General features: G+C 38.0%; 1 protein-coding gene across 1 annotated transcript in view; it reads left to right on the top strand.

Moving 5' to 3' along the window:
* The first annotated feature begins 261 nt into the window (after nucleotides 1-261).
* opcml (opioid binding protein/cell adhesion molecule-like) overlaps nucleotides 262-23268 on the top strand; it is a 285206-nt gene continuing 262199 nt past the window's right edge. The window contains exon 1 of the mRNA XM_032576660.1: nucleotides 262-586. Within this exon, the coding sequence (XP_032432551.1) occupies nucleotides 526-586 (61 nt within the window). The 5' untranslated portion in view covers nucleotides 262-525. The remainder of the gene's footprint in view (nucleotides 587-23268) is intronic.

Genomic DNA, 23268 nt, shown 5'->3' with positions numbered 1-23268 from the left:
TTGTACAAAAAGTACTTCAGGGGGAAAAAAAAAAAATCGGTGTGTAGCGATTGCATTAATCTGTCCATTCTGCTCTGTTTTAGGGGCAAAAACAAAAGAAGGGTTGAGTCAAAGCAGCCAGTAAAATAAAAGGACACAAAATAAAACAGAGCTGGGACTGTTCTTGAGAGTACGGCAGAACCATCAGCCAATCTGAATTGAGCACAGGCTGCCCTCCCCCTACTCTGCCCTGAATCCTGCAGAATGCTGGTCCCTCTGTGTGCTGTAGTTCGGAGCAAAGAGGGAGCCTGAACACCTCGTGAGGAATCGTCTGTTTCTCCGCAGCTGCGACTTGCACTGGATTGCATAAATCTTCACTTGCCTCCAAGTGGGGATGAGACGCTGTGCGCACTGACAGCTAGAGAATAGGCTGTGAGACAAAAAAAGAAAAGTGGGCAGACATCTAAAAGCCCCACTGTGGCGAAGATACAAAAAGAGCCTCTTTAAAACAAACGGCCAGATCACAATCAGCACTGTTTGGGAAGCATGTGTAATTCAGTATGTTTCATCATCCTGTCATGGGTGTTTGCTGTCCTTGTGTTTCCAGGTAAGACCTCTTCTTTTTTTTTTCCTGCTCTTTGTACGTGTTTACATCCTTCCACCCCCCTTCTCTCTAGATATCCAGCTCCTTTAGATGCACAGCGAAGTGCACTGTTGATGCATAGCTTCATGATCTCTACACTCTGTCTACAAGTCTTGTGTCACTGATATTTGTGAGACTTCTCCTCGGAAAGTTCAAAAACAAAGTTGACTCTTAAGTTTGCCGAAACGTGCAGTGTTGGCCAAGTTGTCAAATGGATTCTATTTCAGTACTAAGAAAAAGTTTTCTCTGCCTCATCCCCGGTTTTTTTTTTTAGTCTATACGAAGATGACAGTTGGTGCTGGTACCATGGGTCTGAGGCAAGAATAAACGCAGGCTAGCAGCGCAGCTCACTAACACCAATAAATATAAAAATAATCGTCACACTGAAAAGCAAGGAAACATTTGCCAGAAAATTCCCAGATCAATAAATCTTAAAAAATGTTTCAAATAAAAAATGTTTACTCAACTGAGTTAAACTGAAACATTTTACCAAGCTAAACATTTGGGGTTTTTTTTCCCCAAAAGGTGCTTAGACTATATCACTTTACAACATTACAAGCTTGGAAAAATTTTATACAAAAAAATTGCAGTTGTTTTTTCAAGTGAACACTTGAACACATTCGTAGAAAAACTCATTTAAGCTGATGTAACATGAGCCCAAGATTTGTTTGTTTTTTGCTCTGATGCTTGAGTCAAATGGACACATATTCAAATTTGTCAAGTTTGATTTGAATCATTAACAAGTACCCTTCAGAGGACTTTATGTATGTTTGCGAGCTGTCGTGCAAAAACCGCACACAATTGTCTTGTCATTTTTCAGTGTTTGCGTGTGAAAACAAGTCACTAAGCAGTTGCGTGCTCTGACAGTGCCCTCACGGTGGATGAAGATCTGGTAAAGCTCTCTTAGCCCGCAGGACCTTTTAGAACATTACTAGCTTGCAGTGAGCCTGGAAGAATAAAGATGCTTCTATGCTGTTAGTGCTTGACATTTTGCTTTTTACCTACTATTTTAAGCCTACCCAAGATAGTGTTCCGCACCTTTCGTGCATTTTTGCATGTCAGCAGTATCTCCTTATGATGGTCTAAAGTTAAACGTGGAAAAAATATTGCTTTTTTGTTTTGGGGTTTTTTGTCAATTGTCTGACATTGACTTAGAGTAAAGTGTTTCTGTTTTAGGACTGCTAAATATCAGACACATTTTCTTTTTTAATTTAGAGGTTTAGTTGCAGGAGAAAGACAAAGCTTGCGGGCATGATAACACGATCCTGACTGTGACATCTTCATGTTGTAAGTGTACTGCTACAGGAGAGATTGGTGCACTTTACAAAACAAATCTGCATCCCAAGGAAAGAAAATGTGAGAAGACCGAGGCCAAAGTCTTTGCCACAAATGGACATGAAAGGAGATTTTTTCTTTCTACTGGTAAAATATTGCTTCAATACAAATGACTTTAATTATACCACCAAATTAGTTTCAAAGAAGCTTGAGGACAACAAAGTCCTTGTTCAGGAGTAGCCATCAAAGCTGCGATAATCCCACGAAGCATTTGTGGACAGAACTGAAAAGGTATACGAGAGTAGGAAAACCTACAAACTCGACTGAGTTCCACCATCTCTGTCAGGTGGAATGGACCAAAAATTCAGCAAGTTATTGTTTGAAGCTTGTGAGAGAATGCCTAAAATATTCATCCCAAGTCTTTCGAGGCAAACTCTACCAAACACTAAGGAAACGCATTAACTTCTCAATCTGAAGAAAGTTAATTAATGCTAGAATTTGGTAAATCAATAATTCTAACTGATATAAAACAGGAAACTGCCAGATTGAATGAAAAAAAAAAACTATATCTGCAATAAATATGTAGCTTTAGCTACAGTATGTGCATAATAATTGCACTACATCCTTTGCTGCAACCTGGAATAACTGCCTAACACTAGTCTGGCACAATTAGCATGACGAGGTAGTAGCATACGTTTGAGGCTAATTTTGCCAAGCCTGCAAAACAAATCGCAGGCTTGTTTTGTTCTGCTAGGACTTTCTTGCTAGAAAGTTAGAAAATGAAATCAGCATCTCCAGGGCTGCATTGACTGTGGAATTTGGTGAAGACAGTGAGTCAACACCAAGAGAGGACACGGCACCCCCAAATCAGTACTTTGTGGAAACTTCAGTCTTCTTCAAGCGATGAGGATTCTGTTCCTCTCCAGACTCTGGGATCTTAATTTCCACATGAAATGCAGAATTGCCTTTCATCTGAAAACAGGAGTCTGTACCATTGAGCAGCACTCTTGTTCAGGAATGACTAAATAGGAGGAATGGAACATCTGAGGTGATGTTGGCTCAGGAGATAGGGGTTTACCCTGTAACTGGCGGGTTGCCGGGTCAAACCCTGGTCAGGAGGCAGCGATTTACGCCTTGCTTCTGTCAGTCTGTCCCAGGCCTGCTGTCGATAGATCGTAGCTTACCACTGCGTGATGAATCTAAATAAAATTTATTTTACTTCTGAGATGAGACAAAAGTATTGACCTTTTTCCATCACATTCTAATTTTTTGAGCTGCACCTGTTTTAGTAATAACTAAAATACTTGTGCTCACTTTGATGTTTGTGGTATTTCATACGTAGACCATTGTCTTTCTTGTGTCTTTTCTAATTGTCTGATCTGAGGCCAATGTCTCAGGCAGAGCTGTGAGATTACTGATTTCACACTTCAAGATTGGTGTAAGTTAAAGTACTTGGTATTCTGAAAAGAATGGAAGGATTCTTTCAGGGGACTTCAGTTACTTCAGGGCTTATTGAGTCTCTGACTCTGATGTTGCTTCTTCAACAAATGGAGGCGAAGAAAAATTCAAGAAGAAAATTTCACTCTTTACCATAGGCGCTTACAGAAGATATTTAACATGGTGCTGCAGTAAAAGCTCTGGACTTCCTCAGAAAGAATGTTTCTGTCATTTGTAATGTGTGAAATTGAGGAGCTCTTAGTAAAAAAAAGCCTGACTGCAGTAATGGAGATTGTGTGCAGATGAGATTCGTATGTCTTTTTTTTATTTATTTAAATTCTTCAAGAACTGAAACATAGCAGATATTAGGAAACTTTTTGTTGGCTTCTTGTGTCCTATTACAATAATTATTCAAACAATTAATGATATTCATTGTATACCTAAGCATGATGCTTAGCCTGTGCATTCTGGATTTTTCATTAACATTGTAATGAGCATAAAGACAGAAAATCTGCCCGTGGGAGAAATTCAGTTAAAGCAAAAAAAAAAAAAAAAGGACAAAAAAACATTGGAAATGATCACTGGAATTTTTCTTCACGGTACTGAAAAGCAACAAAAAACAAACAGTGCAGTGAGCAACAGATTTCATACTGTTGGACTGAGAAACCCCTCGGCAGCAATAACACAAAGATCAATAATCTCTAGGGGGCAGGTGTTAAAGTGACACCACCTACTTCTCAGAAAACCCTGGAAGCTAGTCGTTCCTACCAAACCAGATAGACAGTAATGGCTGGATAACGTGGTTGGTATTTTCCAAAAATGTTCATGTTTATAAAATGGATAAAACTATTTGCACATCTCCTCATCATTGTGTCTGGGCCGTGGTTTGGGCCTGCATGGTGTTTTTTTTGTTGTTTTTTACCTTGAACTTGAAGTTCAAAATTTGTGTACCATGTCATTTCTACAGCATTAGAAATGGTTTTGTCCAGAATATGGGGCATGAAGATGTAACAGTGGGTGGATGTTGAAACCAGTCAACACGTTAGGGCTACCACAGCTATTGTCATCCTACATCGTGTTGTAAAGAATCCTCCCTACAAACCAAGAAATCATACAGCACTACTACTCAGCCTCACTGGAATGTAAAATGTGACCTCGATCAAGCTGTCAAGTGTGATTAACCATTCTGGGTGAACCATTCCGGTTTTTCACGACTATCCCCCCCATCAGGAACCTTCGGGTGGAGTTTTGTGGAGGTAGTACCAAGCGTGCCAACATGATTGATTGTTCTTCAGTATTTCTATTCACAATGGTTTCTATGTGAGAGAAAAAAAAACTGCCACCAAGGCAAAAGAAAAATTTTAGCTATATCAAGTTATTATATAAAAACTTTATTGTAATAACAGTTTGTTCTGTTTGTGCAACATACTGTTATGTTACTAGAATAACAACAAAGATAGTGTCAGCAAAACAAGCTTCATATTTAGAACGTAAAACATAAATCTTTTCTTTTTTCTTTCTTATTCACATTCCGAACAGTTTTGTTTGTCAACATGCCACATTAATTTGGGGTAATTTTGTCTTTGCGCAACGCTGTATGATTCTAGACACTGTATATCTGTAATTGTCTAATAGTGCCACTTCAACCAGATCGGACTCATTCTTCCTCCATTAATTCTAAGTTCCTTCTCGGCGAACGCGTGATTATGGCAATGTCGTCCAAGCTGCTGGGTAACGGAAGAATCTCTCCATGGCTCACTCCAAGCATGAACTGGAATTAAATCAGCTCCTTTGGACGAGACATTTTCTCTGTTCACTTTGTCTCACATTCACACACACCCTGGCCGTGTTTTACTTTCACACCTGGTGCCTTGCGCTGCAGTTGGTCTCTCTTCTACTGACTGAGCAATTGCTGCATACCTGCTGGTGCTGGGTGCGAGCCATCTGGAAGACGAGGTGTTGTACTCTTGCTGACAAGGTCATTCACCTTCTTCGTGCATTTGGTTGGTGTTTGAGGTGGTGTAGCACATACAAATACTGTAATTTCCAAATATTTCTTTTTTCTTAGAAGTTGTGTATTAACCTACTCATCTTACTCAGACTGCTAGTAGAAAAACTACTCAAATAACAGCAGAGGTGCAGGAGGGGTAGTATATAGTCATTTCAGATAAGTTAAAATGTATGCAATTGACTTTGAATGTGTCTACCTACAGTATATGTGTGCCTAAAGTTATGCATATACTATATTTCTTGGCATAAATTGGATCTGTTTTGTGTTGTAAAGAAGATGTTTGTTTTGAATTGGGGCTATATAAATAAATAGAATTAAACTGAATGAGAGAAGGTGTTTTGTATTAAAATAAAAGGGTAATGGTTCTTCTGTTAGTTGCCAAACTGTAGGAAGAGTAGTTGTTTTGCAAATTATAAGTTGTGAGTTTGATTCTAGGTTACTTGTGCCAAAAGTTGATGTGCCCTTGGGCAAGGCACTTGATTCTAAATTAGTTACTCATCTGTGTGTCGGTGTATGAATCGGTGCATGTTTCTGAGTGCAACTATGTGAATGTGGCTTTAGTGTAAAGTGCTTTGAGTGGTTGGTATGTCTAGAAAAGTGCTTCATAAATGTAGCATATCTTTACCATATGCAAGCTAGGAACATTACTGAATGTTCCTAACTTACAATTGATTAACTTGTGCTAACCAATACGGAAATAAATAAACGGATACAAATCAGCTTTGACTAAAGGAAATATCAATATTCTGTGGCAAACTGACAGAGGTCAGTGCAATTTATTCCAGACCAACGTAAAACAGTTGTCTTATGTCTGAGTAATCTGAAAAGCATACATTTGTATCCAGTCTCCATGAGTAGAATGTCTTTTCAAGCTACAGATTGTACATTTTCTTTACAAAATGTGCGAGCTTAGTCAGGTGGATGGAGAACTTCTGTGAATGTCAGTTGCCAAGTCAAACACACACAGGGGACGCACAGGAGTTTGACTAGACCATCCCAACATATGAATATGCTTCGATATAAACAATTCTGTTGCAGCTTTGGATGTGCGATTACAGTTTTTGTGTTTTTGGAAGATGAACCGTCCACCTCATCCTCAAGTCTTTTGCAGTCTCCCATCCACTCTGACAGCCTTTTTTGTCCCTGACGAAACCGTGTGGGGACTGAATTTGAATCATTTCCAAACGATTTGTAGTAGTTAAAATTTTTAAAGACATTTTTCCTTTTCCTTTTTGCTGGTCCGTCACATATGATGCTAATAATATGAATGCTAATAATACAACCATTGTGTAACAAAATGTGACAAAAATTCAAAAGGTGTGAAAACCTTTTGGTGGAAAGTAGCTTTACTTACAAGGATGATTTTTTTATTTTATTACTTTTTTTTGATGACATTCCTATGAAGGCTGAACACTAAAGATTTTTGAACCTGAGATTTTTTTAAATGGAAATTCCATAATGTCAAATACACTCACTAAACTAAAGAGCAGAATTAGTTTTTCAAATGACTCAGTGCTTTTATAGTGAGAGACTTTCTCTGTTTAGACAGTGAAAGAAGAGCTCAGTTGAAATGTGAACCTTAGCTTCCATTTTTGTCATTTCCATTAGTGTCAGTGAAGTGTAATTGAAGTATTTTTGATGAGCATAAGTCTCCCCATTTTGCAAAAAAAAAAAAATTAAAATAAAATGCTGAGAACTGTGCATATTTTGACACCTTTTCATACAAAGTACCATGCAAGAACTCCTTGTTTCAGCAGAACATCAGAGAGAATGGCTCTGTTGACTCGTTATTTAATTTAGCGCCAATAAGAACAATTATCTTTTTGCTGAGCAGTATAAGATGAGAAACGCTAATGAATACGGCAGAATGTGGCTCAGTTTCAGCTGTGAAAAATGACAGAGTTTAATTATGTGAAAACATTTTTTTTTTAATAAAGACAATCTTATAATTAAGGACAGTAAATGTAGAAAAGAAATCTACTGTAAACAAATAAGTTCTGTTTTCGTCTTAACTTTGTCAAATATTTGGGCAGTTTTGCTTTAAACATGGCTTAATTTATGCTTGTAACTAATAAATAGTGTTTTTTTTAGTAAATAGTATTTGATATAATGTAAATTTTATATATATATATATATATATATATATATATATATATATGTCTCCACTGCTTTGCACTCTGATCATGAGTGAAGCTAACTAAAGTGATCACTCACTAGGATGCTGAGTATTTAAACCACAAGATTGCGGGACACTGAAACATGTTTAATTGTCTTTTACTATAGAAATCAAAATGTAAAATAAGCAAAATGAGAAGTCTTTTTTGTAACGCTGCAGTCCAAGCAGTCTGTCTTTTCTGCCACTCTCTTCAGCTTGCTTGGAAATTATAACATCTCTTCCTCTCTTGCTTGTTCAGCAGGGAATACTGAGGCCAGGTTTTAATGCTGAGTTTGGAAGCTGTAAGCAGAAATTGCTGTTTAGTAAAGAATTCAGCATACCAAAAATATAGCATAATATTTCATATGTTTGGGGACCTGAACAGAAAGCCTGGTTTTCCTTCATCTGTGAAGAAGAATACTGATGAAGTCCCAGTCTCCTTCAAAAGAAGGAGTTGAATCAGAACAGGACAAATCAACCTTTTCTATCAGCAAGATCTGATCAAATTAATTATTTAACTTCTTGAACTTTTTTTTTTTTCTGTGATGCCGTAAAGTACTAATTGCTCTAATTGCACCGGAAGGTGGTAGTGACTCAAGGGGGTTCAATACAAATGCACCCTACATTTTTCAAATGAGTGATTGTGGAAAAAAAAAAAAGATTTGCAGCATTGTGTTACTTTGTCTTCAGTCAACATACATTATGTTTCTGATTTTAACATTGGAAAACGAAAAAATGTCAAAGAGGCATAGCATTATTATCTATGTCCAACATAATAATGCTGTCTGGGCCCTTATTCTGTGCCCTTTGGTAGGTCTATGCCTGTGAAGAGGCCTGTTTATCTGTTGAATACATTGTCACAAAATAATTCTGAAACTACTATTAAATAACTATTTTAATGACACATAATCAACTGTAGATTCCAGACACTGGAGTTATTGTTTCCAGTGACTCCAGTGTTTGACAGCTGGAGTCACTGTCAGACACTGTAACACACCGTGGGAAGACGGGACAGAGGCTAACATTCATCAGAAGTCCTCCATTTCTATAAACATGCTGTCCGTTGGTGTGAGAACTTCAACCCCCAGTGAACATTTGTGACTAAATGAGAGTTTCAGACTTACAGCCATTGTTATTGGATAAGCAAACCACTGACATGAACGAACAATGAAGCGTAGTGTTATAGGGCTGCTGCAAGGGATTGCAAAACCCAAATACCATTGGCTCTGAAGCCATTGCAAAAACAGCATTGCTCTGTCCCGGCTGTGTTGTTGGTTTATGTTCAGATTAAAATTGTCCTTCATTTAATGATTTAACAGTTGAGTAGTAAATCAAACTGATTTATGGTAGCAAACCGTTATAATGGTGTGATGGTGATGCACCAGCTTTCCTGAGGGTCAGAGACAGGTTAATTTGACCTTCAACGTAATTTCATAAGCAGTGATAACTGACACCATTATCTTATCTGGCTGTTCAATTCGAGAGGAATTGCTTCCTATAAGGGAACTGAAATAATCCCAAATGAAGCCGCAATGCAGAAACTGTGTTAATTCCTCCCATAAATCAATAGCTTGTAAAACTGCCATCAGGTGCAATAACTTGAACTAATTGTCTTCTGTATGACCTCATCAGTTTCTCACATCTTTGTTGAGTTTTCAACCCTCTCTCTTTGTAAAGTTACTTCTGCTATCGAGGTTTTCATGAATTCATTTAGCTCCGAGTCTGTTTGGGTCCAGCCAAAGCAGTTCAATCAGATTAAAGTGTGCACTTTAAAGGCAGTTTGGTCCTGTTGTTTCTCAGCCATTCGTGGTAGATTTGTTGCTCTAATAGGGAATGAGGCTCTTTTTAAATGGCCCTATTGGGACAAGTTTGAGTTGTAGGATACTAAAACTCAGATTTAACGCAGAAATACTCTGGTATACAGAGAAGGTTATGGTTGACTCATTCGCACATCTGGCCCACATTTTTGATTTTCACCTATTGTGAAACCATGGGCCAATTTTGTTTTTTTGTTTTTAGCTTGTACTAATATAAACGGAAATACAGAACTAATAAAAACAAGCAAAATCTTAAACACTCACCACTGACATGGTGTTGAACTGTTACATGTCCTCCGTTATCAGTGGCCATGCTTGCTATCCTAAGCATTCATGGCAGACTATGTTGTAGTGATTCAGCTGTAGCATGGCAGAGGGACAGGAGTGTGAGCAGCACATACACGTGGGTGAATGACTGTTAGACCCTCCTCCTGGCTCTGATTAGTTGTTTCTGACTGAGCGGTGTATTTCTGCAGATGGCAATAGGAGCAGTGGGAGAAGTAAGAGAAGCTTTATTGTTTTTCTAGTTTATTTTTTTGTTCGTTTTTTTCCCTGATTTTCTGTCTCACATTATACTATCACACTTTGGTAACAGTTTCACACACACACACACACACACCCACACACACCCGAACCCACACGCACCAATCCTGTGGAGGAGAAAACTGTCAATAAGTCTGACTTCATCAATATCAACAATGATCAGTTAATCAATGTAGACTGCTACTTACTGACTTGATTCCTCTGGAATCAATGTGAAATCTGGAATCTTTCTAACAAACATCTAAATCTATGTCCAACATAATAATGCTGTCTGGGAAATGTTTTGCTTTAATCTTTTTATTTTCTTGTGCACGTGTGTTTGTTTTGTTTTGCTTAGTGTAATGCTAACAAAACATCTACAGGGGATGTATTTATGTGATCAGCCAAAGGAGTATAGTGAAAGTAGCATGTATGTTTCTCCAGTTGCTGATTCTTACATTTTTGAGAAATGCATCTAAAATTAGAATGTCTTTGTAACCTCCAGTTTCTTAGAAGGCATTTAATCTCGCCATTTACGGCTACCAGAACTTTCTCTTTACATGTACATCTAGAGAAATGCACCATACAATAGGGAGCTTGAATGAATCCACAGTTAGTTTGTATGAAACAAAAGTATGGAAGAGACTCAGAAATACAGAAATTAGTAGCAAAGCTATGAGGGCAAACTAAATGGAGTGTATATTCAAGGGTAAAAATAAAGCACAGACAGATAATTAAAGTTTGTGAGGGGAAGTAAAAGAGTAGTTTTAAAAATGCTTGATAAATGTGGCCTAAAAAGTGCAAAAGGAAATGTTTTGGTTGTAACAATCACTTGTGCAAAAATCACATATTGCAGATACATCCACTTTCTTTTAGTCCATTTTGTTGAGTGTTTGTAGTGCTGAAACTTATGTAGTATCTCCTATTGCTGAATAAATATCTTCTGTTTGGCTCATATTTTTCTATTAGGTCATTCTGCTCTATTCCCTATTATGATTTTTTTAACAATAACATCACAGCCTTTGTGCAGAACTGCTTAACAGGGTCATGAATTTTCAGCTAAATTAATCCACCATACATTTTGTTTTGCCACATCAATGTCGTAGTCCATGTTCGAGGCAACAAGTAGATGAGTCAGAATGTTCACTTGTTAGGTTTATTAACCCACATAATTTCTTACACAGCAACAGAGGCTCTTCAGACTGAGTGGTTAAATGTTACTTTTATTTTAAGTCTACACTTATCAGTGGACAATGCGTTAGTTTTTTTTCCACCGTTTAGTAATATGCTTATGTTCGGTGGGTCGTCTTGTTTGGAAATATATGGATAGCTATTGGATAATTACATCACGGGCAATTATCTTTCAGTGCAAATTAAGCCTCTTAGTGATGGGCACTTTAGAAGAGAGGCAAAATAAGTTATTCCATCAACAGATATATTCCAAGATAACAAATCCAGGATACATTGGACTCATTAAAGAGTGGTTCTGGAACTATTAGATATCACTGGCCACCGCATAGCCCGGACCTTTGCCTATTGAAAATCTTTTGAGTTTGCTGGAGAAGGCTTTGGGTTTAGTGCAGATTTTTCTTTTGGCCAGGTAATAGACAGACTGACAGATGGTGACAATTAACTGAATCTCCTTATCTATTGCAAAAAGCACTGCATTCATCTTCTAACTAGCTGAATGAATTGCAATGAGCCAACCAAGTCTAAGCAGAGAAAGCATACATTTGCGCATCCCTCACAACAGCTGCTGCAAATTCACGTCATGCCTGACCATCACCCCCAAATCCACCTGTGAGCTCTGGTATCATGTGGCTTCTCTCGAGGATAACATATTGATCTCTACACATGCTTTGGTTTTAAATTATTCTTCACTAGGGGAAGTCAAACCACAACTTTTACACAGAAGTGGAATTTATGTGTTTATTTGAGTTTTAGTGCTGCAAATAAAAGCAGTTACTCACTTAGATATTTTCTCAGTTATTTTTTTGCATTTTTGTGTCATATCTACATATATCAGATAATCTAATTAGTATTAATATGAGACCAAGATCAGATGAGTAAATACATGCCACAGTTCAATTGACTTAATCTGTTGGAAAACGGCATTTCAGCCCGCCTGCTGTCTTTCTTCTGAACCATAATGGAAAGACAGGATATTTTATTAACCTTTTAGCAAGGCAGCCTTTGGAATAACACTCCCAAACAAGTCTGATCTGAAAAGGTATCATCACTGCCAACTAAACTATCATCAAATCCAGACCCTGGTTCTTTCTCTCTCCCCTTTTCCTCTGACGGAAGAATTTTAAGACGTCCCCTAAGGTGTAAAAGTGTAAATTTATGCTGTAGTGGGTGGAATCAGGTTGGGATTTCATGAAAAACTGCAATGGCTGATAACCTGCTGCTGGATGTAAATCAGAGACCTTGGTTCACGATGGGAAAGATGAGAAATCTTGCCACACTCTAGTGGCAAGAATCTACAGTGCCTACAAAACATATTCAGTCCCTTGAATATTTTAACCTTTTCATTGCTTTCACAAATCGATCATGAGCAACATGATCGATTTGTGAAAGCAGTTTGAAGGGTAAGACATGTAATAATTTTTAGGCTCTGTTTGACTTTCAGTCCTAGGAAACCACAACCATGTAACTGTCTGACTTAAAAATCTCAACAAACGAAGAAGGTGTTCCCCGTGGACTCTGTATGGTTTTGAAATTTTACAAAAGCACAACAATAGGTTGCGTTTAAACTTTCAAGGGACATGGAGAAATATGTTCTATTAGCATGACTCATACAGCAGCAAACATATTTCAAATACACAATAGTAGCCTAATCATAAAGATGCTATAACCTCATTGGTTTAACTTTATGATTAGTAGCCTAAAAAGTTTAGGCTACTGACTAATAGCCTAAACTTAAACCTGAAATTAAACCAGTTGTCATCAAAGCAACTTTTTTGCATAAAATAAGTCATGTGTAAAAGAACAGAGAACAGTGAGGACATTAGGACAAAAAGATTTAAGCCAGCATGGAAAGCTTTCAATGTTCCCCACTGGGGCTGTAATCCTGAGATGAAGAGAAGATCTTTTTTTATCAAAATCTGACTGGGACAAAGTTCTCTTTAGAAGATTTAAGACAAAAGAGTCATGGGAATAATCAAACAACATCAAGTATCACTGGACAATGGCATTATTGCTCTAAACAACATCTTGTTATCCTTTTAAAGATCCAAATTGATACAGTCCTTTTTTTTAAATCAAGCAATAAAGCAACAGTGAAATAGCATTGATCTGCATGAAGTCTGTGGCTAAGTGTTCCTCATAAACACAACCATTCAGATCCTGGTACAACACTGAATAGCAGCTTGTGACTGTAAACCCTGGCCACCAACTCAGTGATACAAAATGTTGGATTAAACAGATGGGCCTAGGTGTGGCCTTCAAAAGGATATAGATTGGATAACTGGGAGGTCCTGACACAAACTACTACTTTTACAGACAATGTTCATGTGCCCTCTCAGAAAACCCACTGATTATGAGGATGATTTCCTTTAGCACACATTGATATGAATTTCTCACAAATAAGTTACTATTGTAATATTTGGTTTAAGTTTTTATATGCTGGCAGGCATTTAGTAGTAGAGGTTAGCAGTGTAGCAGGGCCTGTCTGCTTGGAAATTGCTGTGATTTTTCTTGTTCCTCAGCTGGGATCCATAACCCGTTCTCATGCTGGGTAATTTCATCCAGTCATAACTCCAGCAATGCTATGCTTTACTTTTAACTGCTCTAAATAATTATTTTTCTTATGAATGTAATAATTCTGTAAATGTAATTGCACAACTTTAGAACTGAAAAAGGCCTCAGGAGGTGATCAGTATATATATATATATATTTTTTTTTCTTAAAGGGTCACAGAAGTAGCTGTAATTGTTGTAGAGGATCAAACAATTGACTAAATCTTTTCTTTTTACAAGAATATGTTTGATTGAGAACTTTAAATATAACTTGTCTTCTTGCATGCTTTACAATTGAAAAATAAAATGTGAGTCGCCATACTGAAAAGGAAACTTCTTAATAAAAATAATGTATCGCATTAAAAAAATAAAACAACCACCAAAAACGATAAAGGTCTTGGATTTCACCCTATGTCTGTTTCTGACCAATTTCAACAAAAAATTCCCAAACAAAAATATGTCATTTTGCTTTTTGGGTCTTGACATCTGTATAGTCCAGAAGTTACAAGATGTTTATGGATACTAGAAATACCATAATCAACCATTTATTTAATATGTTCATTTATTTCTGTAGGGAAAGTTGTAAGAGGAATAAATACCTCAGACGTTTAGCATTTTAGTCTCAAGGGCCCAACATGGTCAGGTCAAAATCGAACTGCTGACGTTCTGCCATGTAGTTTTGGGGTCTTTGGTTGGGGGAGAAAAGTCTGCCATGTCGGCTTGACCATTCAGAGCCTTAAGCCAAATCAATGCGAAGGAGTCAGAAACCTTTGTACGATCCTTGGAGAAGCACATTGAGCTTCTCCAAAGGTGCCTTATAAATAAGATGTAATATTATTTGTTTGTGTTATTATCTTTGCAACCTTGTGTCATGCAACACACTCCCATTTCCATGTGTCCCCATTCCATGAGTTTCAGAGTTCATGCTCACTGTAACTGAAAGAGAAAATTAATCTGTGTGGTATTTTCTTTCAAAAACTATTAGGTCTTCTGATAGTGTTGGTATCACCCGATCCCCAAGTAATATAACCTTTCAATAAAGACAAAACCAAGAACAAAATGCAATGGAGTTATTCATTGCTTTTATTTCATTTACTCTGTTCTGTCATGCAATGACGATTAATAGAAACAGAGGAAGCCACCGTGAGATGAAAAAATCTCATACTTCCGACAGTTTGCTGAAGAGCCTCTCTCCAATTCATTACTGAGATGAAAAGCTTTGTCCTACAGTTTTGGATTATAGGTACCATTGAGACTGCCCAACAGACCCAATATCCAATTAGTTTTAGAGTAAAAAGATCCCTCAAATCCGTCGCTCCCACAGCTCCGGCCAGTGTCTTCCTTTACAATAGTAGTATTTAGAATTATGAAGATGAAATACAAAAACAGAAGCATTAATAGAAGTTTCTTTGTGCTGTCAGTTGTGTCAAAAAATCGAAAGGTAAAAAGAAAAAAGAAAAAAAAACAAAAAACAATCTTCACTGAGGAAAAAAGAAAACAAAAAAAATTCTGCTTCTTGAATTGGCCACACAAAAGAAGCAAGAAATGTATTAATAAAAAAGAAGCTTAGTGCAAAGGAAGTAGAGTTCAATACAGTCTGTGCCAAAAGAAGCACCACTGAATAGATGAAGAACATGAGACACCACCATCTATGGCATGGATAAAATAACTTTAATGACCCCTAGGTCACGTAGGCTGCTACACTGATACTATCACCACATGTAATGTTCATGGAAAACAACATTACTTTTCTTCTTTTACTGAATGATTCCTACAATCAGATCACCTCAGTTCAGCAAAAAGGAGGGACTGAAGAACTACTCCGTGCCAAGTTAGCAGCGATGCTGTTATTCAGTTAGAGGCAGTAAGGTGAAAATAGGCTAAGAAAGAGTTAGCAGTATTGGCACGAAACTTGGAGCTGAGTGCTACAAGAAGCAAGACAGACGGACTGAAACAAGTCATAGGGGAGTGTAAGGAGTTTGTGAGAGACTGAGAGCCATTAGATATGACTAGAAGGGAGGGGAAGGCAGAAAGGTTAGACGGGACAGAAGTGTGCTTTAAATAGGATTGTCTTAGCCTTACCTTGCTCTGATGGAAATAGAGGAGCATAAATTAAACCACTGATCCTAATTGTGTGATGCTGTGATGTAAAAATAGATAAAATGTCCAATAGCAGTATTTCCTGAAAAGCTATTTAGTTTGAAATGAAGATGGTTTAATGTTTCTATTAAACATAAAAAATGAAGCATTGTGTGTAAGTGCCAAAGGCGGAGTTGATTAAGTTGCTTAACTGTTTCCTGTGTTGCCATGCATTCTGGCATTGTGACAAACATGCTAAGTGTATGTAAATGTAAAGAAATGAAGTAGATTTTTTACAGCCTCGGGTCCTGTCACAGCACTGTTGCCTTGCAGCAAGAAGGTCCTTGGTTCAATTCCCGCCCCGGGGTTTTTCTGCATGGAGTTTGCATTGTTCTCCCTGTGTCATGCGTGGGTTCTCTCTGGGTACTCGGGCTTCCTCCCACGGTCCAAACACATGACAGTTAGGTTAATTGGTTTCTCTAAATTCTTCCTAGGTGGGTGTGTGTGTGTGTGTGTGTATGGTTGTCTGTCCTGTCTGTCTCTGTCCAGGGTGTACTCCGCCTCTCGCCCAAAACGTTCGCTGGAGATAGGCACCAGCACCCCTCCTGACCCCACTAGGGACAAGGGTGTTAGAAAATGGATGGGTGGATGTATGGGTGGGTCCTGTCACATCTTTTGGTTGCCAGCTGTTGCATAAGAGGCCCATTTCCTCTCTTTCTTACTATCTCACTCTATAGTAACTAATCTCTTGTCATATAAGAAAAGTAGTTCTGCTAAACAGGAACATTGTTTTCCGCATGTGTTAGTCATTCTAAATACATTAACAGTTTCAACCATCTCTTTTGATGGTCAGGTCTCCTCCTACATGATCTTTTCACCTGTTGCTGGGCGACACAGCAAACATGTACTGGCACTGTTGACACTGGCACAATTTGAAATAACTTGTGTGCACACTGCTGGTGATTTTTTTTAAACAGTATCTCAGCTCAGTGTCTGTGTATTTCATACAAAAAATACAGCCGTGGAGAAACTGCTGAGTACAAGTGTGATCACACAGCTGATGAGATGTTATATCACTGCGCCGTTTTATTCTAGTCAAATCCCAGTTTCAGTTCCACTAAAAAGCACAAAACTGTGCTAAGGTGTATGTATGTGACAATTTTTATTTAATTTGTTTGGATTTGCAGAGTGGATTTTCATTTAGATCAAGGGTGTCAGATTAGGTGCTCTGGTGCATCAAGATGGGATATGTTGCTTTCACTTTGTTTCATTTATTTATCTTCAAAGAAAAATGGTTAAACAGGTTATTTCTTACAAAACATTCTAATCATCCACCATGACCTAAACATTTTAAGTTTGAGATAGGTCTTAAAAAGATTGAATAGCGTGGTGTACTGCTTTTCCCAAGGTAGAATTTTCCACGGTCAGCTCACTCCTAAGTGCTTTAAAACCGACTTGAGTAGGGACATTGGAGTGATTCAGCAAGTTAAAGACCGTGAAGTAGCAAAAGGAACAATAGCAGTGGCTGAAACGCCAACGCAGGGACCTATTGGAACTGTGGAAACCATGATTTAGAGAAATAATGCATCATGAAATTGCTGTGTTAGGTTTGGCAGGAGTGTTTGTCCTCTTTGCCACGGGGTGTGTGCGCGCGTGTGTTGGAGCACGTGTATGTATGATGCATCGTGTGTAGCTATATTTGCAGTCTGACAAGGGAACAGTGCTTTCTGTTTGATCATAGATCAGAGGCGCACCACGGCCATTAGAGTTCTGTCATTATTTATTGATGAAACAACAATTTCAGTAAGACCTCCAACCTCCTCCTCCTCCATCAGCTCACTCTTGTAAATCAAAAGGAGAGCTCAGATCTTTAGCAAACAGATGAGCTTTAAGATGACTGTAGTACCCGCTGATTTATTTATTTATTTTTATTCAAATAACAGTCATTCATGGACAGTAATACCTGAGATTTGTGCTTGTGCTACACCTCGTCATATACTTAAATGCAGTCAAAAATACATATTTACGCACACAACTAGTCTACACACATGAAATCCATTGGATAAAACAAATATTTGCACAAGTAACCTCTTTGCAGTTACCATGAAAAATACTGATTCACATGGTACCCAGTGTTCACTTAAGCCCCATCAGCTGGGCCTGTTTTCTCTTTCAGCTGTCACATCTCATTTGCTGTTATTTTGCCCACAGCAACGTAGGCAATGGCCCTCAACACACTGTCACTACTGTTGGTGCTGTTCGGACTTCCATAAGGCAATGATGAGGTCATAATAGTTAAAAAGAAACATCCTTCTCTGGGCAAAGTCAAAGAGGACGACCAAGCCAGCATAAGTGTTTTTCGAAAAAGTTATGCTGATCTTTGTGGTCTTGTTTCATAACTTTCAGGCCTTATGAACATCACAGCTTCTGCTTGCACCCCTCTCTGTTCTAGGGTACGTTCACACCAGCCATGTTTTAAACCAGAGTTTAATTAAACCCTGGTTTGTTTTCTTGGGAAGTCAAGTTTGTTTCACTCCCACTTTCACAAACATTTTCTCAGTTTCACCTGTTGTTGAGGAATTTCTGGTGTTGTAGGAGACTGAGATGAGTCCTCTAAAGAGCTTATCCACTCGTCTTCTGCATGAGACTGCATCAATGTGTTTGTGCGAGACCAAGTCAAAGGCATATGCTCGGTCAATGAAAACCACAGTGAGTGCTTGTGCCATTTTCTTGCTTTGATTCATTAATCTCTCCAAAATGAGCCAGATTTTGCCGACGTTTTCTGCAAAACTGAAACGCAAAACAAGGCAGTCAATAAATGTTAAAACCGGTTACTTCTTACAAAACATTCTAATCATCCGCCATGACTTTAACAATAAACTCCGTAGCAAATAAATGAATCCTGCATTATAATATGATTGAAACTAAGCAGTTTCATACTGCTCAGCCTTTAACATCAAGGAAGAAACAGGATGGTAACTGTTGATTTCCCAAATCAAAACTTTATTTAACCTATTAAAGTGTTTTCTACTTTCATACAGTTCACTGTAATTAGTTCTGGGACTCACTCATTGGAATTGTAATTTTTTTTTGCCTTTCAGTTTCCCCTTTCACAATACTCTTTAGGGAAAAAAGAGTTACACCAGTGTTGAGTCACAATTATTGTATTTAAGTTGAATCTGTTGCATCATTTTATCCATTTAATTGATTAGTTTTATAATTAAGTCGATACTTTTTTCTTTTTTTACTTTGTATTGCCATTAGTGTTAGGCAGTTAGTAATAATGTTGAAGAGGTTTTTAGTGCATTTGATCTCAAGGTGATGGGTCACCAATTGCCTCAGACAATTAGGCAATTTGCTGTTATATACTGTAGAATGGCATTACAGTATTTGACAAGTTTCATTCTCTTTATCGCCTGTCTTAATAAGTCTGCTCTTTTTTGCCGTCTGATCCAGTGGAACTGCCTTGCTTAACCATTTTTCGCGATTGTTCATCTTCTGCCAAGATGGGGCAGCTGAGAAAGGTCTTACCCACTCTGTGGAGGTTACTGAACTTTGAATTTATAAGTACCTTCCCATAAATTCTTGTGTGTTTCCTGAACATCTCTTTTCGAGATTTTGCTGTTACAAGGTTCCTTACCATCAAGTATCTTACATGCTGCTACAGCTGTTTTTTTATGAAAAGACTGGAGGTTTTTGTGTTCAAGCCTTCTGCTAATTTTTCAATGGAGGGCATCTCACCTCTTGAACGTTCACCTCCATGGGTTGCGCATCCACTTTTTGGTCTTTTTATGTCCTCTATGTACCTTTTTAGAATTTTGTTTAGTGCCTTTGAGAGGTTGAATTAATATTTTATTTCAGTCAACCTCATATTCCCCATGCCCTGAAGGAGATTGGTCTTTTTGTTCTGAGTCTATTTTGTTGCTGTGAGCAGTCGCTACAACAACACCTGCACAGATGCTTACATTTCTTATGAAGACAGAGACCTCTTTGAGAGAAGAACAATGTGGGACACATATACGTTGCAGGAACAAGTTTTCTGGGTATCCTTCTTGACCTTAGTAGCAGGGCATTTTACTGCATGACTTCCACACATACAACCACCACTGTTTTGGTGCAGCTTCGGTGACAGTTTGTGTGACCGATGCCATGGCTTTTGTGACGGATCTCACAGAAGCTGTGACGTTCGTCACAAAAGCCATAGCATATTACACGGAAGCAGTGGCATATGCCACAAAAGCCGTTACATATGTTTCAGAAGCCCCGGCATGGTGGCCACTATTGCTGCCACTGCCACAATTTGAGCTTGCTGTCTCTCCAGTTGGGACAGACCTTGTCCACGCTCTCTCCTTGTCTGCTTACCACCAACCTGTTGGAACAGAATTGGTTATTATTTCAGTATGATGTATAGAAAGACCTATTTGGTCAGAGGTACATGGTTAATCTCAAGTACCAGTGGGATTTCCTAACTCCTTTAGCACTGTGGTGTTGCTTGATGGCCACTTACCCCACGCTCCCTCAGGGAAATCCGTGACCTTCACACTACACCCTCCAGCCTTTTTTGACCTGCCACTAGTTGGTAGGAAGCCACTTTTTTCTGGTGCAGCTTGAACTGGTGTGTATCCAGTTCATAGTGAATGGTCACATCAAGGACAAGCACTGTCCTATGAATTTCTCACCACAAAACATATTTCTTGCAGACTAGTTCAGGCATCCTGATGTCGCCCTCGGCATCAACAACTCACAACTCCCTAACTTCCTTCCAGCCCTACATCTCAGTCTTTGTGACCAGAAGATCACCCATGTTGTTGGGTCTCCTTATCCATTTCTCCTGCACACAGCCACTTTGGCTCTGTTTGCAGGTTCAACGTACACAGAGTCACAGCCAACCAGGCGTTTTTATATGCCAGCATCAGTAATAGAAAAGATGAATTAAGCTAGGTTTATGGTTGACGCATTGGACAGGGGGTGCATACAAATCGCGCTGGTCATGGTCCACTTCCAAAGGAGGAAATCTACCTAGTGAGGGCCAGCAGACACCAGGGAGAGGTCCCACGAGGGGATCCTCCCACAGCAAGAGGCAGTTCTTTACCCATCGAGTTGAATCCCCTGAGCAGACTGCACAGACCCCACCCATTTACCTCTTAACATTTTCAAGCCCTCTTGAACGCTCTTTAAAGTTCTTTTCAACTTTCCTTTAAAGATTATTTAACTTTTTGTTTTTCCTTTTTTTTTTTTTTTAGCTACGGTAAGTTGAACTTGCGCTGTTTGATTTATTCCTTCCCTGTTGTCTCCCTACATGGTGTTGAGATAGAATAGAATAGAATAGAAGAATAGAAGTACTTTATTCATCCCAGCAGGGAAATTACTTCGCAGTTACAGCATAGAGACAAGACACAATAACAACTACCACTGAGTAGTAGTTGTAGATAAAATAAAAAATAAAATATAAAATGCTATAAATTGTAAAAATATAAAATGCTGTTAATATAAAAAGCAACTTAAGAGCAGTCCTTGCAAAGATTCAAAAAATGCAGATATGTATATGTAAATATATGTACAGCAAGTGTGCCACACATGATCATGACCAGCGACACGCATGATGTCTGAAAAGCAGAATGCACATATGTACAATTTTCCTATGTCTCAAAAACAAAATCTTTGTTGCTCAGTATTTGCACGAAGACAGTCCCCTCACCTGATGTCAGGTAATTAATGGATTTTACATCATGGAAGACAGCTGTCAAAGGCAAAAATAGAAAAACATGTGCAATGACAGGTTAGTAATTCCAGAAGCTCATCATTCTTTTGTGGTGACAACTAAGTCATCTGTCTTCCCTGGTTTCGTTTAACAAATAGCCAATCAGTTTATTCCTTTCTGAGGCATGTGAGAAACAATATTACCATTTACGGTTAATTTCAGTTTTTTTTTGTGTGTGTCACATTTGATTGTTTCAAATCAGACAAACTTAATGAGAGTAAATACATTAAAGTGTAACTGAACCCTAAGTTGGTTTTTGTTTTGCTTATGAACTGTCTAAATAGATTTTGGGGGGGTTCTATCTTCATGTTTCTGTGAGAATTTTGACATTTTTGTGTACATTTCTTTAGTTCTGCATTATTTTTCTTACAGTTGTTTAAGTATTGCCCTCCTTCAATGAAACAGTGCCAAAGCAGTTCAATTCTACTGCTCCAGCTTTGGTTATAAAACCATGTCACTCAGACACATGATCACATCACAAGTTGCTTTTTGAATTATGATTTAGTTCATGGAGCTTTCTCCCAGGCTACCCTGGGACCACTACCCAACACCACTCAATCACGCTCTCTGGGTTCTACTTGGGTGACGTTAAGATAAAAAGCCCCATATTAAAGCAGGAGTTAAATATAATTGGCCAGATTTGCTTGATTCGGTTGCAGAGCCACACCCAGACCAGATTACCATCAGGCCTGCTGAATCAATAAATCATCTAAAGAGAACATATTTGACAACAAGAAGTAGATTAATTCAGAGAAATTTGTAAGTGTTTGGGAGTTTAGCAAATTACAACGAGAACCATTCTCATAAAACTCAAGAAAACTCAGAAGAGTGCTGACCCTGCCATGTGATGGCAAATCTACAAATTATATAGAGTATATCAAGGACTTATAAAGGGACACAGAAAAAACATCCAAATCATGGTGTAATTCATTACAAAATGACAAGCTGGGGAAAATGGTGCCCATTAAAGAATTCCATGGTCAAAACTACAGTAGAAGTCAAAGAATTTCTAGAGAAACCATTTTATGTACTGCCAAAACAAAAGTGATTTTCATTTTTTTTTTTTTTTATATATAAAATGTGCTTCACTGCTTCAGATCCTGAACATCTTACTACCACTTGCCATAAATCCTAATCAGCCATCAGTTTCTCAACCGGCCATCAGTTTGGCCGGTTGAGAAAATCAACCGGCCATCAGTTTGTGACTTGGGACGCATGCCAGTCTGTCCACTTCTAATCAGGTCAAAAGTGGCATAGTTGAAGTCTAGAAAAAAATCAAATTGAGATTCTTTGACGTAAACTCAGTGGTGATAGTAATAGACGCTCCAATGTTGCTAAATTTAAAAATAATTAAAAGCTTTACAATAACCAAACATGCTTACATGTAAGAAATGGAATACAGTATTTTGTAAATTTGCAGAATATTTTTATTGAAGGAGAGATTTCATAATGAAAATTATATGAGATGCCCATTTATAGCTTGCCTTTTATAGTGAAGATAAAAAGATAAATGTTTATATTCTAATGTTTTTCATCTTCTGTTGCGAAACATTTTTATTAATCTATATTCATCTATATTCATTATACATTATGAAATATGTGGTGTGTGTATATTCTTTTACTTGTTTTTTTGCTTGAGGTTACATATGGACTGTTCCAAAGTGAAGGGGGGAAGAGATGGTATTGTTTTCCTGTGAAAACTGCAGGTCTCTTAAAAAAAAGTGAAAGTGCCAATTACATGACATCCAACTGACTTTGTAGATTGAGTAGTTGATATGTTAAAATGCATGTAAGGAATGTTAAATTGTTTTTATTTTATTTTATTTTTCCTGCCATGTAAAAGGAAAGT

This window comes from Xiphophorus hellerii, chromosome 11, assembly GCF_003331165.1.
Source record: "Xiphophorus hellerii strain 12219 chromosome 11, Xiphophorus_hellerii-4.1, whole genome shotgun sequence".
Classification (NCBI taxonomy): domain Eukaryota; kingdom Metazoa; phylum Chordata; class Actinopteri; order Cyprinodontiformes; family Poeciliidae; genus Xiphophorus; species Xiphophorus hellerii.
The sequence above is the reverse complement of the archived record's forward strand: the minus strand, read 5'-3'. Positions and strand labels throughout refer to the sequence as shown.